This window comes from Hyalella azteca, unplaced genomic scaffold (assembly GCF_000764305.2).
Source record: "Hyalella azteca isolate HAZT.00-mixed unplaced genomic scaffold, Hazt_2.0.2 contig1645, whole genome shotgun sequence".
Lineage (NCBI taxonomy): Eukaryota > Metazoa > Arthropoda > Malacostraca > Amphipoda > Hyalellidae > Hyalella > Hyalella azteca.
In genome coordinates, this window is record NW_025931949.1 from 284,295 (window position 1) to 305,780 (window position 21,486).

Consider the following 21,486-nt stretch of genomic DNA (forward strand, 5'->3'; position numbering starts at 1 on the left):
TGCCACGAAGTTTAGGATTAGTAACATTTATAGTTCTGATAATCTGATTTTTATAATGCGTATACGAGCGAAATTATCATTTAAATCAGAAAATAGTTGCATGTTAATTTATCCCCTTCCACTGAATGAATTTTGGTCACATTAAAATTCCCGTACTACTCGCAATAATTGTCGATTTGTCGAGCCTAATTGCTGGTGAAGCTTTTATATTAAGAGTTTGCTCTCTAGTTGGTAGTGAGTTCATTTACTTTTTCCTGTTGAATAACGTTTTCACTACTCTGAAAATAATAAATTAATGATCTACTTTGAGTTAACTAGCTTTGAAACATTCCCGTGCCGTAATGCAATGCTCGGTTAATCATGGCCTAGCGGCTCTCCGTAGCCATCTTCATTAGTGTCGCTGCCAAGATCGCGGCTTTAGTTTACTCCTTTGCCGGCCATTGCTGACTCGCTGCCATTGTTTTGCATAAAATATGACGTGACCCTGAATAAATTCGTACTAATGATTAGTTTTTGAAAACATTATATGTTTAATAAATTAAATATTTTATACTATTTTCCGCATCCAGTTGAAAAAATTCCAGGGAAATAGGAAATATTTGATTGCTGTTCTTTAAATTGATTAAATGATTCTCTTGTTAATTATTTTAAAGATATAGTGTTTGGATTTACGAACGAGTACTCGCACGTTAATCGTTTCAGTCAGTTTTCACCAGGTTTCCCTGTGATGATTCGGTCTGTCATTCTTGAATTCATTGCAAGTCATAGAAAGAAGTTTTATCCATTTTAAAGTAAACTTATACCAATTTGATTAACATTGCTGCTAGAATTTCTGGCGTTCCATTTCATCCTTTCATTCATAAAGATGATCTGTAGGCAGCAATGTCTTTCTAAATCCTCATAGCCAGATGAGCTCTGTGTCCTCGACGGAGCTCGAAGGTTTCCGATACATTTTCCGATGGCAGATTTTACGATTGTCCGGTAATAATGCTCGGAGTTCCGAGATTTCTTTCCGTGGCGTGGCATCTGGTTTATGCAGTGGAATGTATTACATGGCATCGCTCGAACATTGTTGTCGAGTTTATCGCTTGACTAGCGCATTTTTCTAGCTCCTAATGTTCGAAATTTTTTACATTGGGCTACATTTTCTACTTTCATTATCTATTTATTTGCTCCAAAGAATTATGTTTCACCGGGTTTACTGAATATATGGAAAAAGTGACCCATAGATGTTACGTAGATTTGAATGTATGGATTATTTATTTATTTTTAATTTTGAATTTATTTTCAATTCCTCTCTTAGTTCTCCTTCAATGGTATTGATTATTCCTGAAAACTTCCTAGCACGCATTATTTAACTGTTTTAATTTAATTTTGCAATCCACAAGGTTCTGGTTCCTTTGCTTGAATCCCTATCTAAATTTGTCGCACGTTTCAATTTTTTCTACTTCTTGTACCGACTTTATGGTTATCTATACATTCACTAGTCTCCGGTGTCTGATTTAAGTTGGAAAATTGTATCATCTGAAGGAAGATAGTTAGAGGGCATGCGAGGTAGGTATTATTTATTAATAATCCTATACGCACTTGTCATTGTTGCGAAGTAGTTTACTACGAGCGGTATTACGGGCAATTCTATAGTCGTGTACGCACCCGCGTAGCTGCGGTCGTCTAGTTTGTTTTTATTGCTCTTCTATTTTTATGCCGGTGCGTGTGCGTCTGTTGCTTACACGTGAAAAAATTCTTATAGAAACTGGCGGTAATCGTGGCTCTCGACTTGAGCGCTCTGCTGCATTGTTCTATTCGTCAGGCTACTCTTGGTCAGGCTCTAATATCTAACGGAATTTTAATATTTTTTCGTTTACCGCTCTTACATTATGATTGTCATTAATTTGATGTATATTTTCACCATTTTATGTTTATTACGGTAGGTTTGGACGAGAATGGTTGTTTTTATTATACTGAAAGTGTTCCGGGTTTGCATACACATATATTGGTGAATTATTTTCACTTTCAAACAATTCACCTATTTTTTTATCACTCGCAAAATTAGTTTTTTGTCTGTGAAAATTGTTAGATTTATTTTGGAAAGTGATTTCGTTCTAAACGCATTTTCCATGGGCCGGTGCAGTTAGGTTTTCATTTTCGGCCTTCTTTTCGGCCTGGCTCTGAATTAATGATCATTTTTAGCTTTTGTTCGGGGGGGTTGGGCTTTCTTTGTTTGAGGCAACTTCCGTGGATGAAACGAACATTTCGCGCTCTTTTGGAGGTGATGGCCTAACGCTAAATGAGAAATCATTGGAATACTTCGAAAAAATTCCGCGCCGAAAATTCCTTGCGAAGTCTAGAAATTTCTAAGCCGTGCTGAGAGTTTAACTCAGCACACTGCCGCATTCCGCTAAGTAATTAATTATCCTACCATGTAAAATGCTTTTCTTTCACGTTCATCAAAATAATCTATTCAAAATTCTGTTTCTTTTATGCGTTTATTTATGAATTACAACATTTTATTGCACTGAAATGGATTGCAATTTTTCATTCTCATATTTGGCCCATTATAAGCGTGTTCGAAATTTTAGAGGGAACTGCAGCAATTAACCCACTACTTGCCAATATTTGTTTTGAAATAGTAATGTACTCATATGCACTTTTTCATCAGTGAGAATCTTGTTTTTGGTGTTATTCCTCATCTTGATGCTTGCCATTCGTCTTGTGTATTCCCTTGCCTTTATTTTCAGGAACAATTCTGCATGTTGGCATTGTTAGTTCACTGGTATTTTACTTCTCGTTTTCATGGTCACATGTTTATTCATGCATAATGAACAGTTCGAAAAAATTTGGTCGAACCCCTAAAAGTCAGAAGCGACATTCATCTCGGGGGAAGCGAAACGTCGGTTCTTCGAACTCATCTCTAACTTCCAACCTTGATCTTGATACCTCGAGCGAGTCTGTCACCAGCACTAACGCTTGCACTGAAGCCGACTCACAAATAGCAGTTCAAAACACTGCGCTTGCCAATGATACTGACTCTCTTCCTTTCATCGATGGCGTGGCTTCCAGTGTCGCCGATGCCGGCTGTCAAACCGACCCGATTTTTTTCCCCGAGCTCGAATGTCTCGAGCAGCAAAGTTGTTTATCGTCAAAAGTTTCTCGCGATTTTCTGTCCAATTCAACGCATAAAATTTGCGAGACTGACATTCCTAATTCTAATCGCAAAGTTTCTTGGAATCATAAGAATCTTGATTCTCAATCTCAAACTAGCCAAAAAATAGCTCCATTTGGCTCTGAAAAGACCTCGGGTTCTATTGCGCTGAATAATTTGGTGGCTGATGAAGTGGAGAAAGCGTCTTCAAAAATGTCGCCTGGACTCTACACGTCTCCTTTCACTTACGCGTCCCCTTATTCATCTAATGCTGCTCCACGGACCTCTCTCAGATCACCAGCTCTTTGGGGCAATCAACGAGTCTCTCTCAACAGCTTGACGTCGTCGCCAACCTACAGCATAAGAAACTCAAACGTTACGCCTACATTTGGGGGCAATCAAGATGTCTTGAGTTCACCTTATCTGTCTAAATGCAGGCAACCGTTGGATTGTTCTGATTACTCTGTAAATAAAAATGAAAATGGTGATAAAAGCGTACATTTTAATGATGATTCATTCCGGTGGAAAGACTCATCGACATCGAGTTCTTTAAACACCCCAATTTTTTGTCGTGCGAACCATGATTTTAAAGACCGAAGATGGGACAGATACAGCCTTCCTAATATTGCAGTTACAAACAAGCTTACTAATGACTTAGCTCCAAACTTCAGTTCAAAATTGAAAAATGTTGATGACGACGAACTTGAGTTAGATCCAATCAGCGTTTTGAGAGCATACGTTGCTGACTCACAGGTCCTTTCGACCAGTAGATCGGGGCAACCTGTTGCCTCCAACACAAAGAATGAGGTCGGTTGTTTCGCCCCGCAAAACTTTTCCAAATTTTATTCATGTGGCTTTCAGTGTTCTTCAACTGAAAAAATAAAGAACAGGTTTCGTATTTATCATGCAGAGTGTTCTATTCTGGTTCTGGCGAGCCAAAGCATTTATTTTGAATTCTTTCCTGGGATAAGAAGCTAGGTAAAAACTTCTGCTGGGAAAACCCCAAAATTCTAAAATTCTCGAAACTTCTTTTTTTGTTTCCATTTTCAAAGTTAAAATTTTCAATAAAGACATTGATTGAACGATTCTTATTGCAATCACTAACTTATATTATTGCGATTCTGTCCACCAGAAACGCATGTCCATCATCGACAGCCGGCTGAAGGTGCTGCCGGACCAGTTGTCCACCGCACGCGACCTCATCGCACGGCAGCCTGACGGCAGCGACGCGGCGCACGACGCGGCACTCGTCCTACAAAACACCATCTACTTTGAAGGTGCAATACGCATTCTGTTTAGATCCTACAAAACACCATATACTTCGAAGGTGCAATACGCATTCTGTTTAGGCCTTAATTCCAGAGGCCATACTTTCAAAAAAGTTAAGAGATCGTAAGTTCATTAGCCGATAATTGACGGCCTTTCGAGCAAAATCAACCAATCATAGACAAGAAAATATAGCGTAAGTATAACATCAACTTAGCGAGTTTTGAAAGTATGGCCCCAGCAGATCTGGAGCTTATTTACGAATTTATTGGAGCTATTCGTATTATTGGAGCTATTCGTATTATTGGAGCTATTCGTATTATTGGAGCTATTCGTATTATTGGAGCTATTCGTATTATTGGAGATACTCGTATTATTGGATTATCGATGTTGTCTCGACAACTCTATTCATTTATATATATATTATAATCAACATGTTTCGAGTTTCCTATTTATTCGTTGCATTATTTTTATCGGGGATATATATAACTCATAGGACTTAATTATTTGTTGTACTGCCGGCCTTGTAGTTTCCAACTTGAAACACAACTTTCATGCGTCGACCGTGGCATGAGCTAAGCCCGTCAAACGACACGACCGAGGCTGAGTTAAGCTCTACCGGAAGGCAAATAAATTCAAAGGCATATAAATTCAATAAATATTAGCCCGTGAATAAAAAAGGTATATAAATTCTAAACTTCACGTTTCGTAAACAGTGCACCGAGATTACCGTAAATATTATGCTGAAAGTAACATAAGTATGAGGATTAAAATAGGTGTTGTGTCGTCAGAGAACCGCAGCGTTGTTGATAACAAGGGCTTGATGACGCCCCCCTCCCCCCTGCTCCGCTCCACCAGACCCCCCCAGGGATCGTCTCCGTCCTACATCATGGCTTCGCTTGATAAGAGCATCCTACAGGTGACTGTTGCTATTAATTACTTACTATTATTGTTATAATATAAACTAATTACTTGTTTCCTCTGATATCACGATAATTACTGACTATTATTATTATAATATTAACTAATTATTTATTCCCTCTGATATCACGATAATTACTGAATATTATTATTTTAGTAATAAATAAATACTTGTTTTCTCTGATATCACGATAATTACTGACTATTATTATTTTAATAATAAATAAATACTTGTTCCCTCTGATATCAAGATAATTACTGACTATTATTATTTAAATAATAAGTAATTACTTATTTCCACTTATATCAATAGTACAACTTTGACTAGTGGGTAATTTTAGTCATCAGATACAAACTATTTTTCGGGTTTTGCTTGTAAAGGCTTTATCTGGAAAAATAGTACACGACTCCAGTTGAATTTTGTGGTCATCTTACTTGATGCCATTGATAATTTTTTTATGTGTCATCGCTCAAAAAATCAATAACGTGGCTCAATTTTGCGGCAATGAATTCGCATGTTCGCGACTACTGCTCTGTTTCCATAAACTCGAGACTGTACTTATGCACAAGTTGATACTTTTATCGTAAACGAAATATTTTACTTTATTAGAACTAATTTACTTTTTTTGAAGTAATTTACTTTTTAAAGATCCTATTAATTTCATTTCACCGCAATGTTACTGCTGATGTCGTGAAATTCAGCTCGCGATGCAACGTACACTGGTTTCTAGCTAGTTTCTTCATTTGTGCTACAGTGCTACTCTCAACTAAGCTTTCTTCAGTTATACGATTTATTCACATTTAGCTTCACTTCGTATACTCTGTTACTATACGACAAAAAAAAACTGCTGCTCCCTAGCTAGACTGCCAAGTCTATTCTGCTTGTCATGACAGGTTCTTGGTTGATATTCTCTTACCGCTCAGGGAAGTGTCTTTGTCATTGACAGATATTTGATGGGCGTTCCTATGCGAGCGAAAGCCGAGATATTCTTTAGTGTACCTTTTGCTTTCATTTACCGTTGCTCCATTTACCGTGTGCAAGCTATATTGCTACCTTTGTTATCCAAGTAGCTGAAGAAATCAAATTATTTTCTCTTTATCTCTGATGGACGAATCGTTGAGCTTTATTAACGAATTGTGCTCCTTTTCTTGGCATTTACCGTTGTTTATTGGAGTACAAGCTTTTTTCTGTCTATTCTCTTCTAATAGATGAAGAACTTATATTCTTCCGCCACTTTCTCTCAGATGAACGAATCGTTGAGCTTGATTAATAAGTAGACCCATTGACGGAAGTTTTGTTCGAAGAAAAAGAGAGAGAGAAAAATACTTTATATTTGAATAATTGTTCCCTTGAATGTCCTTGTTGATGCAGTAAATTAAGTGAGTAGCAGTGCTGCGGTGCAGTATTGACCGGTCGCGCTGCACCGACCATTAGCTCTCGTTGCGCTCATGATCGCTGCTTCGTGTCATCGCCATTGTGATGCCCGCGGCCCTTCTCGTGCACTGCGGCTGCTGCTGCTGGTGCTGCTGCTGCTGATGGTGTTAGTGCTGCTGCTGCTGGTGGTGTTAGTGCTGCTGCTGGTGTTAGTGCTGCTGCTGCTGGTGTTAGTGCTGCTGCTGGTGTTAGTGCTGCTGATGGTGTTAGTGCTGCTGCTGGTGCTATAGTGCTGCTGCTGCTGGTGGTGTTAGTGGTGCTGCTGCTGATGCTAGTGCTGCTGCTGCTGGTGTTAGTGCTGCTGCTGGTGCTAGTGCTGCTGTTGCTGGTGTTGGTGTTTGTGCCGGTGCTGCTGCTGATGATGATGATGGTGCTGCTGGTGCTGCGGCGTCTGCTGCTGATGGTGCTGCTGCTGCTGCTGGTGCTGGTGCTGCTGGGACTGCTGCTGCTGATGGTGCTGCTGCTGCTGCTGGTGCTGCTGCTGGTGGTGGTGCCGATGCTGGTGCTGCTGCTGGTGCTGCTGCGTCTGCTGCTGGTGCTGCGGCGTCTGCTGCTGCTGGTGCTGCTGATGGTGCTGCTGCTGATGGTTCTGCTGCTGCTGGTGCTGCTGATACTGCTGCGTCTGCTGCTGCTGCTGCTTCTACTGGGGCTTCTGTCATTCTAGCCATCATTTTATATATTGGGCCATAAACGACTAAATTGCTCGCCGTTCAAAAGCAATAGTGAGTAAAGTTTCATCGTTGGTTTCCTGCCTAATTTTTTACATGGCAGTATTTAGAAATTGAGACGTCAGAGACAGAAACGCTGAACACGGCGCATTTGGACAGCTAACACATCCCTAGGGTAATTGGCAGTATAAGAAAACTAATTCATTAGTTTTATAAATATAACAATAATTATCTGGATTGGAAAGGGTTGTTGTCAATGAAAATCAGCATTATTAAATGTGAAACTTGTCTTGACTTAGTTCGTCGTACGCGTATTTCTTCATGTTAGAACTGCAGTCTCATTCATACGAACAAATTTCCGTGAGCACAAAGTAGCATCAGTTTAACAAGGCGCTCGTGTCACAGCCATAAGCCTGCTCATCTCGCTGTAATTCTACTTAGCCTTAATTGAAGCGTGTATCTGGCGCTGGCGCTGTAAAGATGTCGTACTCAGGTACCGTCCGACCCTCATCACTTTACGATCTCGTTACTCAGCGCGCGAGCCTCGCAAGCTGCACATCGCTACATTTTATTCCTTGTTTTTTTTCACCCCAGCATTTGCTTTGCTTGTTTTTTTCAAAGGTATGCAAGTGCGCAGAGAATCTCACGTCTCTTTTCTCTGTCCACATTTTTTTTAATTATTATCCATCGTTAGTTCGCTGTTTCTTGCGTTTTCGACGCACATTATAATCATTATACATTATAATCATTTAACATTATAATCGTTTTCGACACACATTATAATCATTATACATTATAATCGTTTTGGCCGCACATTATAATAAGAGACGTAACGGCTGTCTTTGAAAGCTTTAATTCATGCAGAGTTGTGCTACCTTCGAGACGGTGTGGCGCTTGCTATCAAGATTGCCAGCGTAATAAAGAACCCTTAAGAGTGCACTGTCATAACTCAGAGAGGTGTACACTCAGAAAAATTGAGAAATTTTGTCCAAATAACGATACACTATTTGCCCATGTCTGGGTCATCCTTACCCAATTTTGCCCGGCAATAGGACGGTTTAGTGCCACACACAGGAAGTATGTCACTATTTGGACAGTATTACCCATGTATTTTTCTGAGCGTCTAGTATGAGAAACGAGTGAGACTGTCCAAGTACCGAAGCACTTTTTCCTCATGTGTGGGTCATTCTGACACAGTTGGGCCCGGTAACAAGGTGTATCAGTGATACGTCCTCTCTCTTCTTGTGCTGGGAGTGAGAAAGTGTGACAATATTTGGATAATAATAATTTTATTTGTCTGTATTTTCTGTGTTTATGCTACAGTATTGACGTATTTTATTATTATATTGTAATTATTTGCTACCAGATCCGGGACTGGCTGACGGTGGTGGAGCAGATGTGTCGCCAGCAAACTGTTGTTGTGGGAGACCTCGACGACATCCGCAGCATGACTGAGAAGCAGAAGGTAATTATGTTAATTCGAAGTCATTTCTTGGACATTACTAATAATAAATATTTTTTAGAACTTGATTCATAAATACGAAATTTATTTGGGAATTTTTTGCTCTGAATTATTTACATGAAGAGACATGGTGGAAGCGTGAACACTTTAAAAACGATATCGCTTTTGATGTCGGGTGTTGTAGTGTTAAACTATGAACTTTTATCGATAGATACCTCAGGAAAAAATTTTCCTTTTCATCGAAATTGCCATCATTCATATCTTCGACATAATTAATTTCTTTGAAGTTATTGCCATTTAATTGACTAAATATTGCATTGAATAATATTACGAATATTATTAACTGGATATTATCGCTTGACATCAGTTAATAATTACTCGCCAACATGTATAAACGACCGAGAAGTTCTAGATTTAACTTCATCGTAAAAATGATTTACTCTCAAGAATTCGTTAATATTCATGATCGTTACCTGACGGGCATGCATGCTCGCTGCCTCGAATTTGGTTTGTGTCTCAAAAATTTGCGTTACAAGTTCAATTAACGAAGTTTTAATGGGCAACTCCAACGCTTCGATGCTCACAGCTTCTCATTAGGAAGCTTTTCACTCGTGTGTTATTTTGCCTTCGGCGACCCTGAGACTTTTTAATTATGCAAATCAACAGCCGCCCCTCCAACGATTGTTCATTTAAAATTTATGCATTTAGGTGCGACCTCCCGAAAACTTATTCCGATTGAATCCAGATACATGATTACGGGTGGATGACGAAACATTCATTGTTCGTATCTAGTAAAGAACTAGTAAAGATATCATTATAATATAAATTTTATTTAAAAATGCATTACCTGCATTTTCGTATCACTTAGTTCCAAGTATGACATCTTACAAATTATGGCCCGGGGAGCGTTGAGTATTCTTCATCTGAAAAAAAAAAGAAAAGACAAGTTTCTTAGCTATCATGTAGAAAATTCCACTTTGGTTTTGACGAGCCATAGCATTTATTCTGAATTATCTCCTGGGACAAGCTGCTAAATCTTGTTTGATTTAGTTTTATAAAAGTACAAAATGATATCTTGCTTATTTCCTTTCACAATTAATAATATTTACAGAATACTTGAAGAACTATCTGAGAATAAATTACCCTTAATAACAAGAATATACAGGGTGCAGTCAGGGGTGATTCACGAAAGCTTCCTGTTTTGAAAGCTCAACACAAAAAGAACTGGTAAAGATATTACAATATAAATTTTACTGGAAAACCCTAACCTAAATTTTTGTAACACTCGGTTTTAAAGATGACAGCTAATTGATTTTTGAAGTTTCCTTCAACTCACTGAAGCATATTGACGGGTATGTTGGCGATGGCTTGGCGTATGTTGTTCTTCAAATGAGGTAGGGTCCGTGGACGTCATTGTAAACAATCGATTTAAGATAATCCCATAAAAAAATTACAAGGAGCCAAATCGGGGAATCGGGCCGGCCAAAGAAGCTCACATCTCGAGAAGATGAGGCGCTGTGCAAAATGTTGTCTGGGAAGTTCCATTGAACATCGCGCTGTGTGGGTCGTGGCTCCATCCTGTTGGAACCAGACATCCCTGACATTCATTTCAGCCAGTTTTGACAAAAAAAGGCATCACAGACAGTTGGGCGGGGCTGAAATTGCAGTTATTTGTTGAGTATTCGTACCACACTGCTCTTCGAAATCCCTAGAAAAGCAGCGTGTTTACGTGCTGAACGGTGTGTAGAACACAGAAATGCCTCTCCAAGTCAATGTTTTGGGGTTTTGTGGCAGTCCGCTGACCTCCAGACCCACTTGCATTCATACTTCCACTTACCCTAAATTTGTTCACCCACGTAACAATCGATTTTCAATCAGGAACCTGACCTTAAGGACGAACATGGAACTGATTACGGAATGCCCGTTAAGTAGCGATGATGGAACGGCTATTAGAAAAGTACGCCTCGACAGCGAACGCACGCTGCTCACTTGTCCAATGCATAGTGGCATCTGACTAGGCGGGACACAAAACTTCATTACCTCTCTTTTCATATGAAATACTCTTCGCTCTTTCCCTACAATGTCTGGCTGCTTGGCGCGAAATACAAAAAATGAGGTTTCCGTGAATCACACTGTAGAAATAATTTTCCTTTTTGCTTATTTACTTTTTTTTATTCAACTAAAGAAAGCATGTTATTCATACATTGCTCCTGAAATCTGTTTTTGTTAACTTATCTTATTCACTATCTTATGACCTCTAGTAGTGTTTGTAACGTATTTATAGCAATTCCACTGAAGGAATTTCCCTGCGAATTCACTATGAAATAGTGAAGATGTCTGATTAATTAAGAATGAAAGGGAATATTCTTGTGTTCTTCGGCGCGTGAGAGTTTTCCAACGCTGTAATTCGAAGTGAACCGACAGAAGAAACAACATGGCGAGTACCACTTCTTTGGTTGTATTCGGATCTTTTTTTTTTCAAAAATCTCCTGCACATATTGTGGATATTGATGTCGAACGTAATCTCCGGATGATCCTGGAATTTGTGCTACACTAATCTTAGGTGATAGCGCTGACAATATCTTTCTCCGACTAACTAGGCTCCACAGATACTCAGAGCAACAAGGGGAATTTTTTGCAAGCGTTACTAATTTCGTGACTTTTTAATACAGGATTCATATGATTACTGATAGCAGAAGTTCACGTTGAGTTGCAAATGCTCCTCAGCACCCATGATTAGGTTTTATTGACTCAATATTCTTCACGCAAGTGCAATCTATTCGGTGAATAAAATAGCTTATGATCACCATGACGGATGGAGTTCACTTCGTTTATTATATTTGCATAGGCTGGATTTTCTTCGAATTAAACTTAGCAGTGAGTTGAGTTGCTTTCTCAACTGAATTGATCGTCTCCTAGTCGACATGTTAAACCGGTCTGCAATACTCCTGGCAGTTAAAACTGGATATCAACTTCCTTTGTGCATGGTCTGCTGTTGCCGCGACAGCAAACTGACAACGTTGCGCTAACTTGCTTAACTTTCCTATTTTCATTGCAAATGTTAAATATCTATGCTGTAAATGGTCCATATCTATAGCGCAAGCCTTCCTCATCAGGATTTTTTTTTAAACCAGAATTGTTTTACATCTTCATAATAAAATCCTAACCTTTTGCCTACCGAGAAGTACGTGGTTTCGCTCATCCTGATACGGGCAGAGATCTTTGACCATTTTTTTCTGTATTCTATCATAGCTACCACTATTGCGTTCACATTTTTCTTGCTATTAGTTCGCGAACGCCTGGTTCATGTCTCCACGGACATGACTGAAACTATTACATGGGCTGTCGCTGCCTCTTCCCAGTGCTGGACCGCTTCATTTCCGCTTGTCCATTCACTTACAAAGTTTGTTTCCTGGCGCACAACTTGAGGGATTTTCCATCCAAATTTTCAGGTTCTTTCTTTGTGAACTCTGCGAAACTTGGCCCAGTTTTCTTGTTCCGCTCCGTACTTTTCCTTAATGTGCTCAGCGAGGACGTCTCTGTTAACCAACAATTATATTTACGTTTCAGGTTTCTAATTTTGTGTATTCTTAGGCTCGAGTTCATCATGTATTTTGAGTAGTTTTGTGGAATATTAGAGCATAAATTTTAATTTATTATTGATAGCGGTTACTAATAGCCAAGTATTAATGGTATCTAATATAGATATATTGCAGCATTTTCCATTGTCAAATGTGTATATCCAATGTAATGGATACTTGTATCTGCATCTGCACCGATTACCTAGTCATCATTTCCAATATATTAGACCTATCTTTCCTAACATGATTCCTTCCAATGTATTCCACCATATTCCTTGAACTGTTCTTCGTATCGACTAAAGTGATGAAGGTAAAACTTGGTAGAGAAGGAAAGGAAAATGACTTGCACGGATCCGTGCCTGGAATCTTCACACTGATATAGTATGCTAAATTTTTGTAGTGTATTTAAAATCTGCGCCTATCCTACGTAGCATAACTGTAGAAACGAGTCTTCAAAGAACAATCATATCATTGAAAAGATTGAAAAGAATATCTTTTAAATGTCGCTCATTCAGCAGTTAAGTATTTATGACTCTGTTTGATGCGTAGAACATGCAACATGCGTAATACATGTTTGATGCTATCTGAACATGCCAAGAAATCCGGGGTACGTGTAGGCTCCGTGTCCGCGTGTCGGCAGGTTCACGAGCTCATCACAAGTCCCAGATTTCAGTCCCGTTATAAAGGAACGGTTTTGAGAGTATATATAGTGGCGAAGGTTCTGAAAATGGCTATTAAATTGAGCGTTTAAAGCCGATGTGAACGAGTACCACAAATCTTGATTGGGAAATGTATTAGGCTGGGAAATTTGAGTATAGATCCTCGATTTTGTATTACCGGATTCTGCTTCATTGAATGTCCTAAACAGTGTGTAATGAAAAGTCTGACATCCGTAATATAAATGATTTCTTCTTAAATAATTTGTTAGGGCATTGCAGTACGTAAAATTGAGGTATTTGTGGAACTTTCATATTTTTAATTATAATTTTTTTCTGAGTATCATTTTACGTGTCATAATTTTTTTCCGGTTCTGCGAAAATTTCATCTGACTTCCTTTCCAAATTCGAACCATTCTCGTTTCTCACCGGTACTTCCGTCATTATTTTACCCGATTTCTCCTACCACGAAAGAACCTCACGTTTAGAGCCGCTCGGCTATTTTTCTCCGTTGTCGAGATAAGCTCTACAATCTGATTAATCCGTGATTCTCATTTACCCTGCGATTATTAAACTATAAGCTTTTTCCTCCCCTTGTCTCCGTGCGATGAATTGATTATCCGCCAATAAATCAGGTTACAAAACATTCCGCAGCATCTGCTGTTGGGATAATTTCACATTAGGTTGTGAAATGAACTACATTACGTATTGGACCTCAAGATCACCTTAATGAAATTAAATTGTAATCAATAACGATCAATTTTTTTCTGACATCGTTATCTTACCCCAATAAATTTTTTTCTGCTCTACCACATTATTACATTCTTGAGATAGAATGAAATCAACTCGACAAATTACCCTACGAACTAACAAAAATTTAGAAGTTTATGCACTTCTTTACTAGCTGAATCCATACAACGTAATATACCTGCAATAGGTAATTCAATTTGCTACCTCTCCATCACTGGGGTTTAATACGTCACGGCGTGTTGTGGTCCGCATAATTACTTTGATCCGCTAAGCCGCGCGCAACAGGACCCGGATTCGCTCTGTCGTCACTCTCCGTTGCTACTGATGAAGCAGACTTTGCTGGTCTTTGGGGTTGTCACTTCCAAAATTAATGTGTGCTTTCATTTTCTTAGTCTTCAAGTTGTACCTTTTCTTATCATCTAACTTTTGGGTGTTTATTAATTGGTTTCGTGTGCTGGTTTGGAATATGTTGTCTGTTACTACATCTGCTCTAGATTTCCTCGTTGATTTTTTTTTCAGCGTACAGGCCTGCTTATTTGTGCTTAAAAGTGTTCCTGTTTTCCATATTATCAGATAGTTTCATTCGACGGTTAATTGTGTCGTACGAATAGACTCATATTTTTAATGCTAATCAAAGAACGTAATTTTTTGAGTTCGAAGAAAAATTTCCGGGGCTGTTAGGCAATTTCTTATAATGAGCTTAGTGTGGCGACCAGATGTATGAAAATGCGCCATATTTTATTTTATTGCTTCAGTTGTTAGTGTCCATATGTGATTTATATTCCGCACAGTTCCGATTATATTAGTGTTTCACAAACTTCCAAAGGTAGTTAAATAATGGTTTGTCTTTCCGGAGACTTTCTTGTGAAGCTTTTTTGAGTCATCGTTATCGAGTTCCGGTCGACGGACACGCGAACTTTTATGACACCCGCTGGAAGCTTTGCCTGTCATTCGTGTCAGTGTAGAAAGCATCTGCTCTTAGATTATTGCTAAACGTAGTATTCTCTGTTCCTAACTTGACCATAATAGACGAGGACTGCAAATCTTCTATAATACTGTATTTGATAATTCAAGTCATGTATGTTATATACCGGCGACATTATAGTAATTGTGATGATATTTTTATCAGATCTCTTAGAAGCTGTGCTTACACCGGCTGCCAGAAATATTTCTAGTGCGTGCGACGCTCGCTAGGGGAATGTCTGAGCCTCAGCGCTCGAGGCACTCCAGTGTCGTTCGGGAAGTGCGCGCGTGTTGAGTGTCTCTCGCGTTATCTCTCTACTGCTCAGTGTGTGAGCTGGTATCTTCCATTCGCTTAGTGTTGCGGTGGTGAACAGTTGCTGCATGTCATGCTTGTGATGCTGTAATGAGGCAATCTAGGATACCGTCCCGGTTTATGCCCGATTAGGGTACTGAAGCAGCCTTTAAAGCACTTTAGGCTTACGTGGTCGCTTTTGGAAGGGTGGCTGCGTTTTGAACTATTCTGGGCACGTGCTGGATTGCCTGCTTGACCCGTAAACTCTTGAGCGTTGCTCCTCATCGCACTTAACAAGCCATCGGGTGCCGCTTGTCATTCTTGCTTAGTCGCTTCATTGTTCTCTCTTGACATCTCGACCTTTTTTCTTCCTAACATTCGCAATAATTTTTGGTGCTGCAATTAACTTTTTTAGGTTGGACAAAGTGAATTTATTTGTCAGGTACTTTATTGTAAGTTAGAACGATGTTTAATCGTTCGAAGCGAAATTAACTCAACAACCGCTAGCTGACAGGTTGTCGCGTTGTCGTTTCAACTTGTAGCTGTCACTACCAATCGATGAAGCTTAAGTGGCTTTCACTTCGTTTTATTGGTCGAGTCCCAATCATTTTTCGATTTAAGTTTGAGCAAATTCAGTGACGACCCATAACAAAATACGGTTACTGGATAGGCTTCTGCCCTAGAGTAACTGCACTCGGGTAAATTTTTCGGGGTCTGATTGCCCACCCGAACGAAATCAGCTTCTCGACAGAATCTCCTACCGACTTTATAGTTGCCTGACAGTATGAGAAGGGTTGGCTGAGCCGAGTCATACCGAGCTTGCAAGCTTCCCAGAGGCTGCCGTTCAAATTCTAGTCGAAGCGGACATGGAGCGGCTGATCCACTAGTATTCCGAGTCCTAGGCGGCACCTATATTTCACAGTCGGACTCGCATCGAAATTTTGTTAGGGACTGTGATGACTATGTCTTCAAGTTATGTGTTTGAAAATATTGCAGCGCTTGCGCGCTGCAATATTCTGAATTTTTTAACAAAAGCGTCTAATAACAAAAGCGCCTAATGAATAATTTTTTTAGTTATATTGTCACGTTCATGGAATCGTGAAATAATAGCAATATAAAAGCAAATCGGCAAAAAGCCGCTGATTTAAACGGGTTCAGTGTTCCTGCATAGTTTTCTACGGACGGAAAACGTGTGCAACTCGGTTGCTCCAGCTATACAGCCTTGAGACTGCCGTTTACTTTGCAACGATTTAATAACGGCCAAGCATACGGTACATTTTTAAGTGGTCGGCCTACAGCCTATGCAAGAGGCAGTCTCATCAACGGAGCCCTACTGCTATATCACCCTATATACTTGTTCTCAAGCCCAATCGGGAAGCATAACTTTCATCTGATAGTAAACGCGCAGCCATAAAGCGATGAATGCGTAAGCAACCCGATTTTTTTTCAAATAACTTGCATCTCTTTAGATGTTTTTTGGGCATTCATTTGCTTTCTTAATCTGTTCGGAGCTTTGATGATTCTTAGCAGCTCTGTCAAGAACCGGATGTTTTTTTCCATGTTTTTTTTTTCACAAATAATTCTTTACGTCGTCTATCCATGAGAAATATAGCAAAAATGAACGAAATGATTGTCTAACAAATATTTGATTCCTTTATCGTCACTTAGATTTGATCATGTACTTACTTGCCACTTTTTATTGACAGTTTTCAATTGGTTTATTCCTAGGTTCAGCGAGACGGCCTGTAGAAATTTTATTGCATACCGCCCGAGCACGCATTGATCCTGTTGTTTTCATGTGCTACTCTGGAGAGGTTCCGTTGATGTTGCGGGAGCTCTCTCATGATGCGGTCGATGCAGTTCCGGTTTAGCTCATGAAGTGTTCTGTTCAGCCATGTCAACAATTTCGACCGTGACTTTGATCTGATATTGATTGCCTTGCGACTAACTTGATTGGTTTTCGTTGCCTATTAGTTGAGGGGGCAATCATGTACTTTATGCTGCTTTAAGACTTAATTGAAATAACTTCTTTAACATCAACATGACATCAAAATTCACTCCCAATGGACGATTAATTAAAAGATTTAGTGCAGGATTTGTTGGTTAAGGGCTCCGTATCAACGGAGGCTCATTCCAGTTGATTCATGTGGATTACCGACTGTTTCAATTATTGTTTCGTCATGTGGAGACCAGTAAGCTACAATTACAGTGTATGCTCTTCTTCCTTTCGACTCCAAATATTTTCGAATCGAACTTGCACTTGCTATTCTGACGGTCATTGACTTGACTGGGATCTGTCGCCAGACTGGGATGCGTTGGAGAGATCAAAGCATGTCTTGCGTTTCCTTGCTCTATGATTCTTTACAACTTGGTTCTACGCTATTCATGCATGTATTTTCCTTTTCCGTTTGACTTTGGGCCGCATAACAATCACTTTCTGATATGATCAGGGCTTCTCAAATCACAATTTTCATTTACGAGTATGTTTAAAGTTCACAAAATTGGCTCGTGTCAAGATTGCTAAGAGGCTTGATTCTAAATCTCTTATATTATTTCATCTTAGTTGGTAGTTGTAAGAATGGGGAGCTATTATTCTCGACGCTCATTTCAAGTTTCTTTTTCTGTTAGGATAAAAAAGTGTCACAATCGCTGAGTAGTAAATATGCTCTCCCTTCTTACGTATGTTCATTTTTTTCAAAGCGTTAGGTTTAACAGAGCATCTTATTTAAGAACCATTTCTAATCAATTTCACAACTATTTGTCTATTAGCAAATGCTGAGGTCAGGGACTCAGGGTTCATCTGAGTAAACTTATTGTATCCATTTGTGATAAGTTTACTGCCTTTACGGAAACAACATATCAAGGAAGTGCCGCACAAACCATATCATCAGGATATAAGGTAAAGACTATATCCAAGATATTCTATATGCTTTATATTATATACTAGCTAGGCTGCGGTGTGAGGTAGTTGATGAGTACACTGTAACCTAGTGCTGCCGTGTTATATGAAGAACAATGATCGCTAAATCTACGCTTTGAAGTGATTACGCAACTTTCCGAGGCTCGCTTTCTGAACCTAGGGTGAGAAAAGAAACATGTGGAATCATCGGACCAGTAATACCCTGGAGCATCGTTTCGGGGTAAGTTTTCACATGGAATCGTTGGATAATCTAATTTTCATTTACATTTATGGCAAGAATGCTTTTTAATATCCAGCGCTGTTTAATGTTTTTTTTATTTTGTTTCTTTGCACGTTTTAAACAGGTTTCGAAATTGGATTATAGTTTGACTTTCAGTTTTCTGGACGTTCAAGTTTATTTCTCACCTGAAAGAGATCAAATAGAAATCTATAGTTGCTACGGTGACACGGGCATCGTGTGCATTGAGGCATTTGTACACTTTTACCATCGTATTTGTTGTCAAAGAATATTGGCGGCCATATCTGGTTTAAATTCAACTTCAAGTGAAAAATGCAAGAAAGCTATGAGAAGTTATCTGGCTCGGGAACAAATATAAAAAAAAATGATTTCTGAAAAATATCGTTTGTAGCATTCAGTTTTTTTTTTGACACAACGATAATGGTATTGCTCCATTTGTAGCAAAGTGGTATGCTACCTGTTGAACGACTTGAGCGCTGCCGTCACTTCACTTATTATGGATTTTTGCGGCAAACAAACGAGATAAAGGCTCCACATAAATACACCGAACTTGATATTACTTGGCTATTTATCGGTGGCCACTCATCAGGGGTTAAGAATGCAGTATAATAACTATTTAGCCTTTAGGAATTTGCTGCCATGGACAGGGCCAGGCTAAGGGTATAGGAGGCAGTTCTGCGTCAGTGATGCAAGACACGTAGAATGCACAAGTATTCACGTTGCTTGTAAGCTGAGCTCTGCAGATTGGCTCCGGTGACCGATGTTTCGCATTGGCTTTTTGAACTCGGATTATATACTAAATTGACCATTTTATCATTTATTTTCAGCGTACGTTTAATTTTATTTAGATACAAATATTGTTTTTCCCTCAACTCTAGCGAAACTTAGCTTACTTCCACAATAATTTATTTAATTTTACAATGTTGTTGAACTTGACAATGTATTTCGCATGCATTTGAAAAGACTTTCTTTCATACGTATTATTTTCACTATTATGAATTATCTGGCTAGTCACATAATTCAGTTTGCGTTACATAATTAACTGTACTCTTTATTCATTTGATATCTTGTTGCTAAACTCTGCAGCGTATAGTTAACTTTCATATTTTGCGGTGGGGGTTGCGACGTTTGCGAAAAATTCAATTAACGTTTCGTTTGCGGAAACCTGCTACCTATATATGGTGTGATGTAATGTACAAATGAATATTAATATTATTTGGGAAAAAAAATTAAATAATATTAATAACAAGCCTATAAATACGGAAATCAATAAATATTATCTGACACTTCATTAATTTAAATTAAAGTAATTTCTGCATGTTTTACGCATGAGCTTGTCCTACCTGATTTTAAATAGAAAAATGTAATGAAAAGTAATGGCCGGCATTGAAAAAATTTTAAAGATAGTTTCTTCCCTCTCCCTCCAAACTTTTCTATCAACTCAGAGCATAGTTTACTTGTTTTTGCGAAGTTTCAATGCGGATTAATAACATTCGTACTCGTCAATTCAAAAATTTAAATATATCAAAAATATTTCCTAGAGAAGCGGTTGGAAGCTAGCGTTATGGTTAGGAAGTTGTTTTTTGCGAGCCTCGCGCAAAATAGCGTGAGGTGCCAGACTATCGATCTTTTCGCAGCTGGAACACGCTTCGCCGCTGCTATACTGCTGCCGTTCATGCTGCTTCTCGCACTCCGGTGCAGTCACTGCTTCCCACCTGTCTTGCTCCATATATATATATATCTTGAGCATCTCAGTTTAGCGTTTTAAGCATTGTTGAAACCCTGACATGGGCAGTCTTTCGTTTTTAGCGCATTTTCTCATTTATGGAAAAAATGCCCTATTGTGCTCGTCATGTCCGTCCGTCTGTCAGTCCGTGACTTCACGTTTTCGTCGACGAGAAAAGGCGCTCTCTGTCACTCACTGCATTGAGTACTGAGTTATATTTTTTCAAATTATTGAGATCTTGTTATTTCTGTATTGACGCTGTTTCGAGCGCAAGAAAGCAAGAATGTGGCTATATTTCCGATGCGGAAAGACTTAAAATCAATTTTCAATTGTTCTTTGGAAACTATTTGAGTTAATGGTCGGTTTCACCAGATTTTTTTTTTTTTTTGGTAAATCGTAAAATGTCGTGCTCATTGCATCTGCAATTTAAAATGCAGCTGAGAAAAGTTCAGTGTTTAGTGGATTTCGATATAACTTTTCTAGTTCTTAGCAAACTTATGAATTAATTTTGATTTTGATGACAATCACGACGTTGAACTCTAAGTCAAGCGATAATATGAGGCTCAATTTGAGCACTTGAGACCACGTGGCGTGTGCTGGCCGCATGATTGGGTAATAGAATACGACAACGAGGGAGCTGCACGCCACACACGGCCACTCCTGGCTCAGGTCGCGTGCGTGACGCTAGAGACAGGCAGTTAGTGGACTTGATTGATTCTGGATTTGGCGAAGATGACAGTCATTGTCGCCCATCCGCAATCTCGCGTAACTTCATCATGTATTCGATTCAATCGTCGGGATTGCGCTGGCTCAACTCAAGCCTTTGTAGACTCAGAGGAAAGGTGATAACTTGATGCTAAATTCAGAGTAACTTTCGTTATTCTTTGTGCCGATGAAGAATTCTTATGCATCCCTTAACCATTTGGCCTTTAAGTATTGCATATAATGTTGTTGCAGAAAATTATTAATTTGTATCTGTAATAATTTGTATTTGTAATAATTAATTTTTATCTGAAAATATATTCATTTTAAGAGTAATTATCAACAATTATATGCAGTTTGACACGGAAATAATAGTCTGTGGTGAGTACATCATCGGTGAAGGCAACACGGCACGAATTCGATTTATTACAGCCAACGAAACGCTCACACATCAGGATCTCTTGATGGCCTCTATAAAACTAGCGTCAGTATCGGCCATTTATGAGCTGCTCGCTCTTTGTATTCCCGCTAAACTCGCAAACATTAATTGCACAGGCATCATAGGTTTTGATTGTTTTAAACTTGATCATGCAATTGAGAGAAACGTAAATCATTCCTGACGCACCATTTAAAAGAGGTCATTTAATTACTTATCACGGCACTTTATTGGCATCTAAGTTTGTCTTAAGGTGTAATTACTCTCGATCACTTAAGATATTGACGGGCGCTCGGCTTGTCTACTTACACAAACCAAACAGAAGCGA

The 21,486-nt window shown here is 39.0% G+C and overlaps 1 protein-coding gene across 1 annotated transcript in view; it reads left to right on the forward strand.

The window, feature by feature from the left end:
- LOC108669448 (dystrophin) overlaps positions 1–21,486 on the forward strand; it is a 402,745-nt gene that overhangs the window by 47,060 nt on the left and 334,199 nt on the right. The window contains exons 40-42 of the mRNA XM_047883400.1: positions 4,275–4,419; positions 5,200–5,327; positions 8,799–8,897. Of these exons, the coding sequence (XP_047739356.1) occupies positions 4,275–4,419; positions 5,200–5,327; positions 8,799–8,897 (372 nt within the window). The remainder of the gene's footprint in view (positions 1–4,274; positions 4,420–5,199; positions 5,328–8,798; positions 8,898–21,486) is intronic.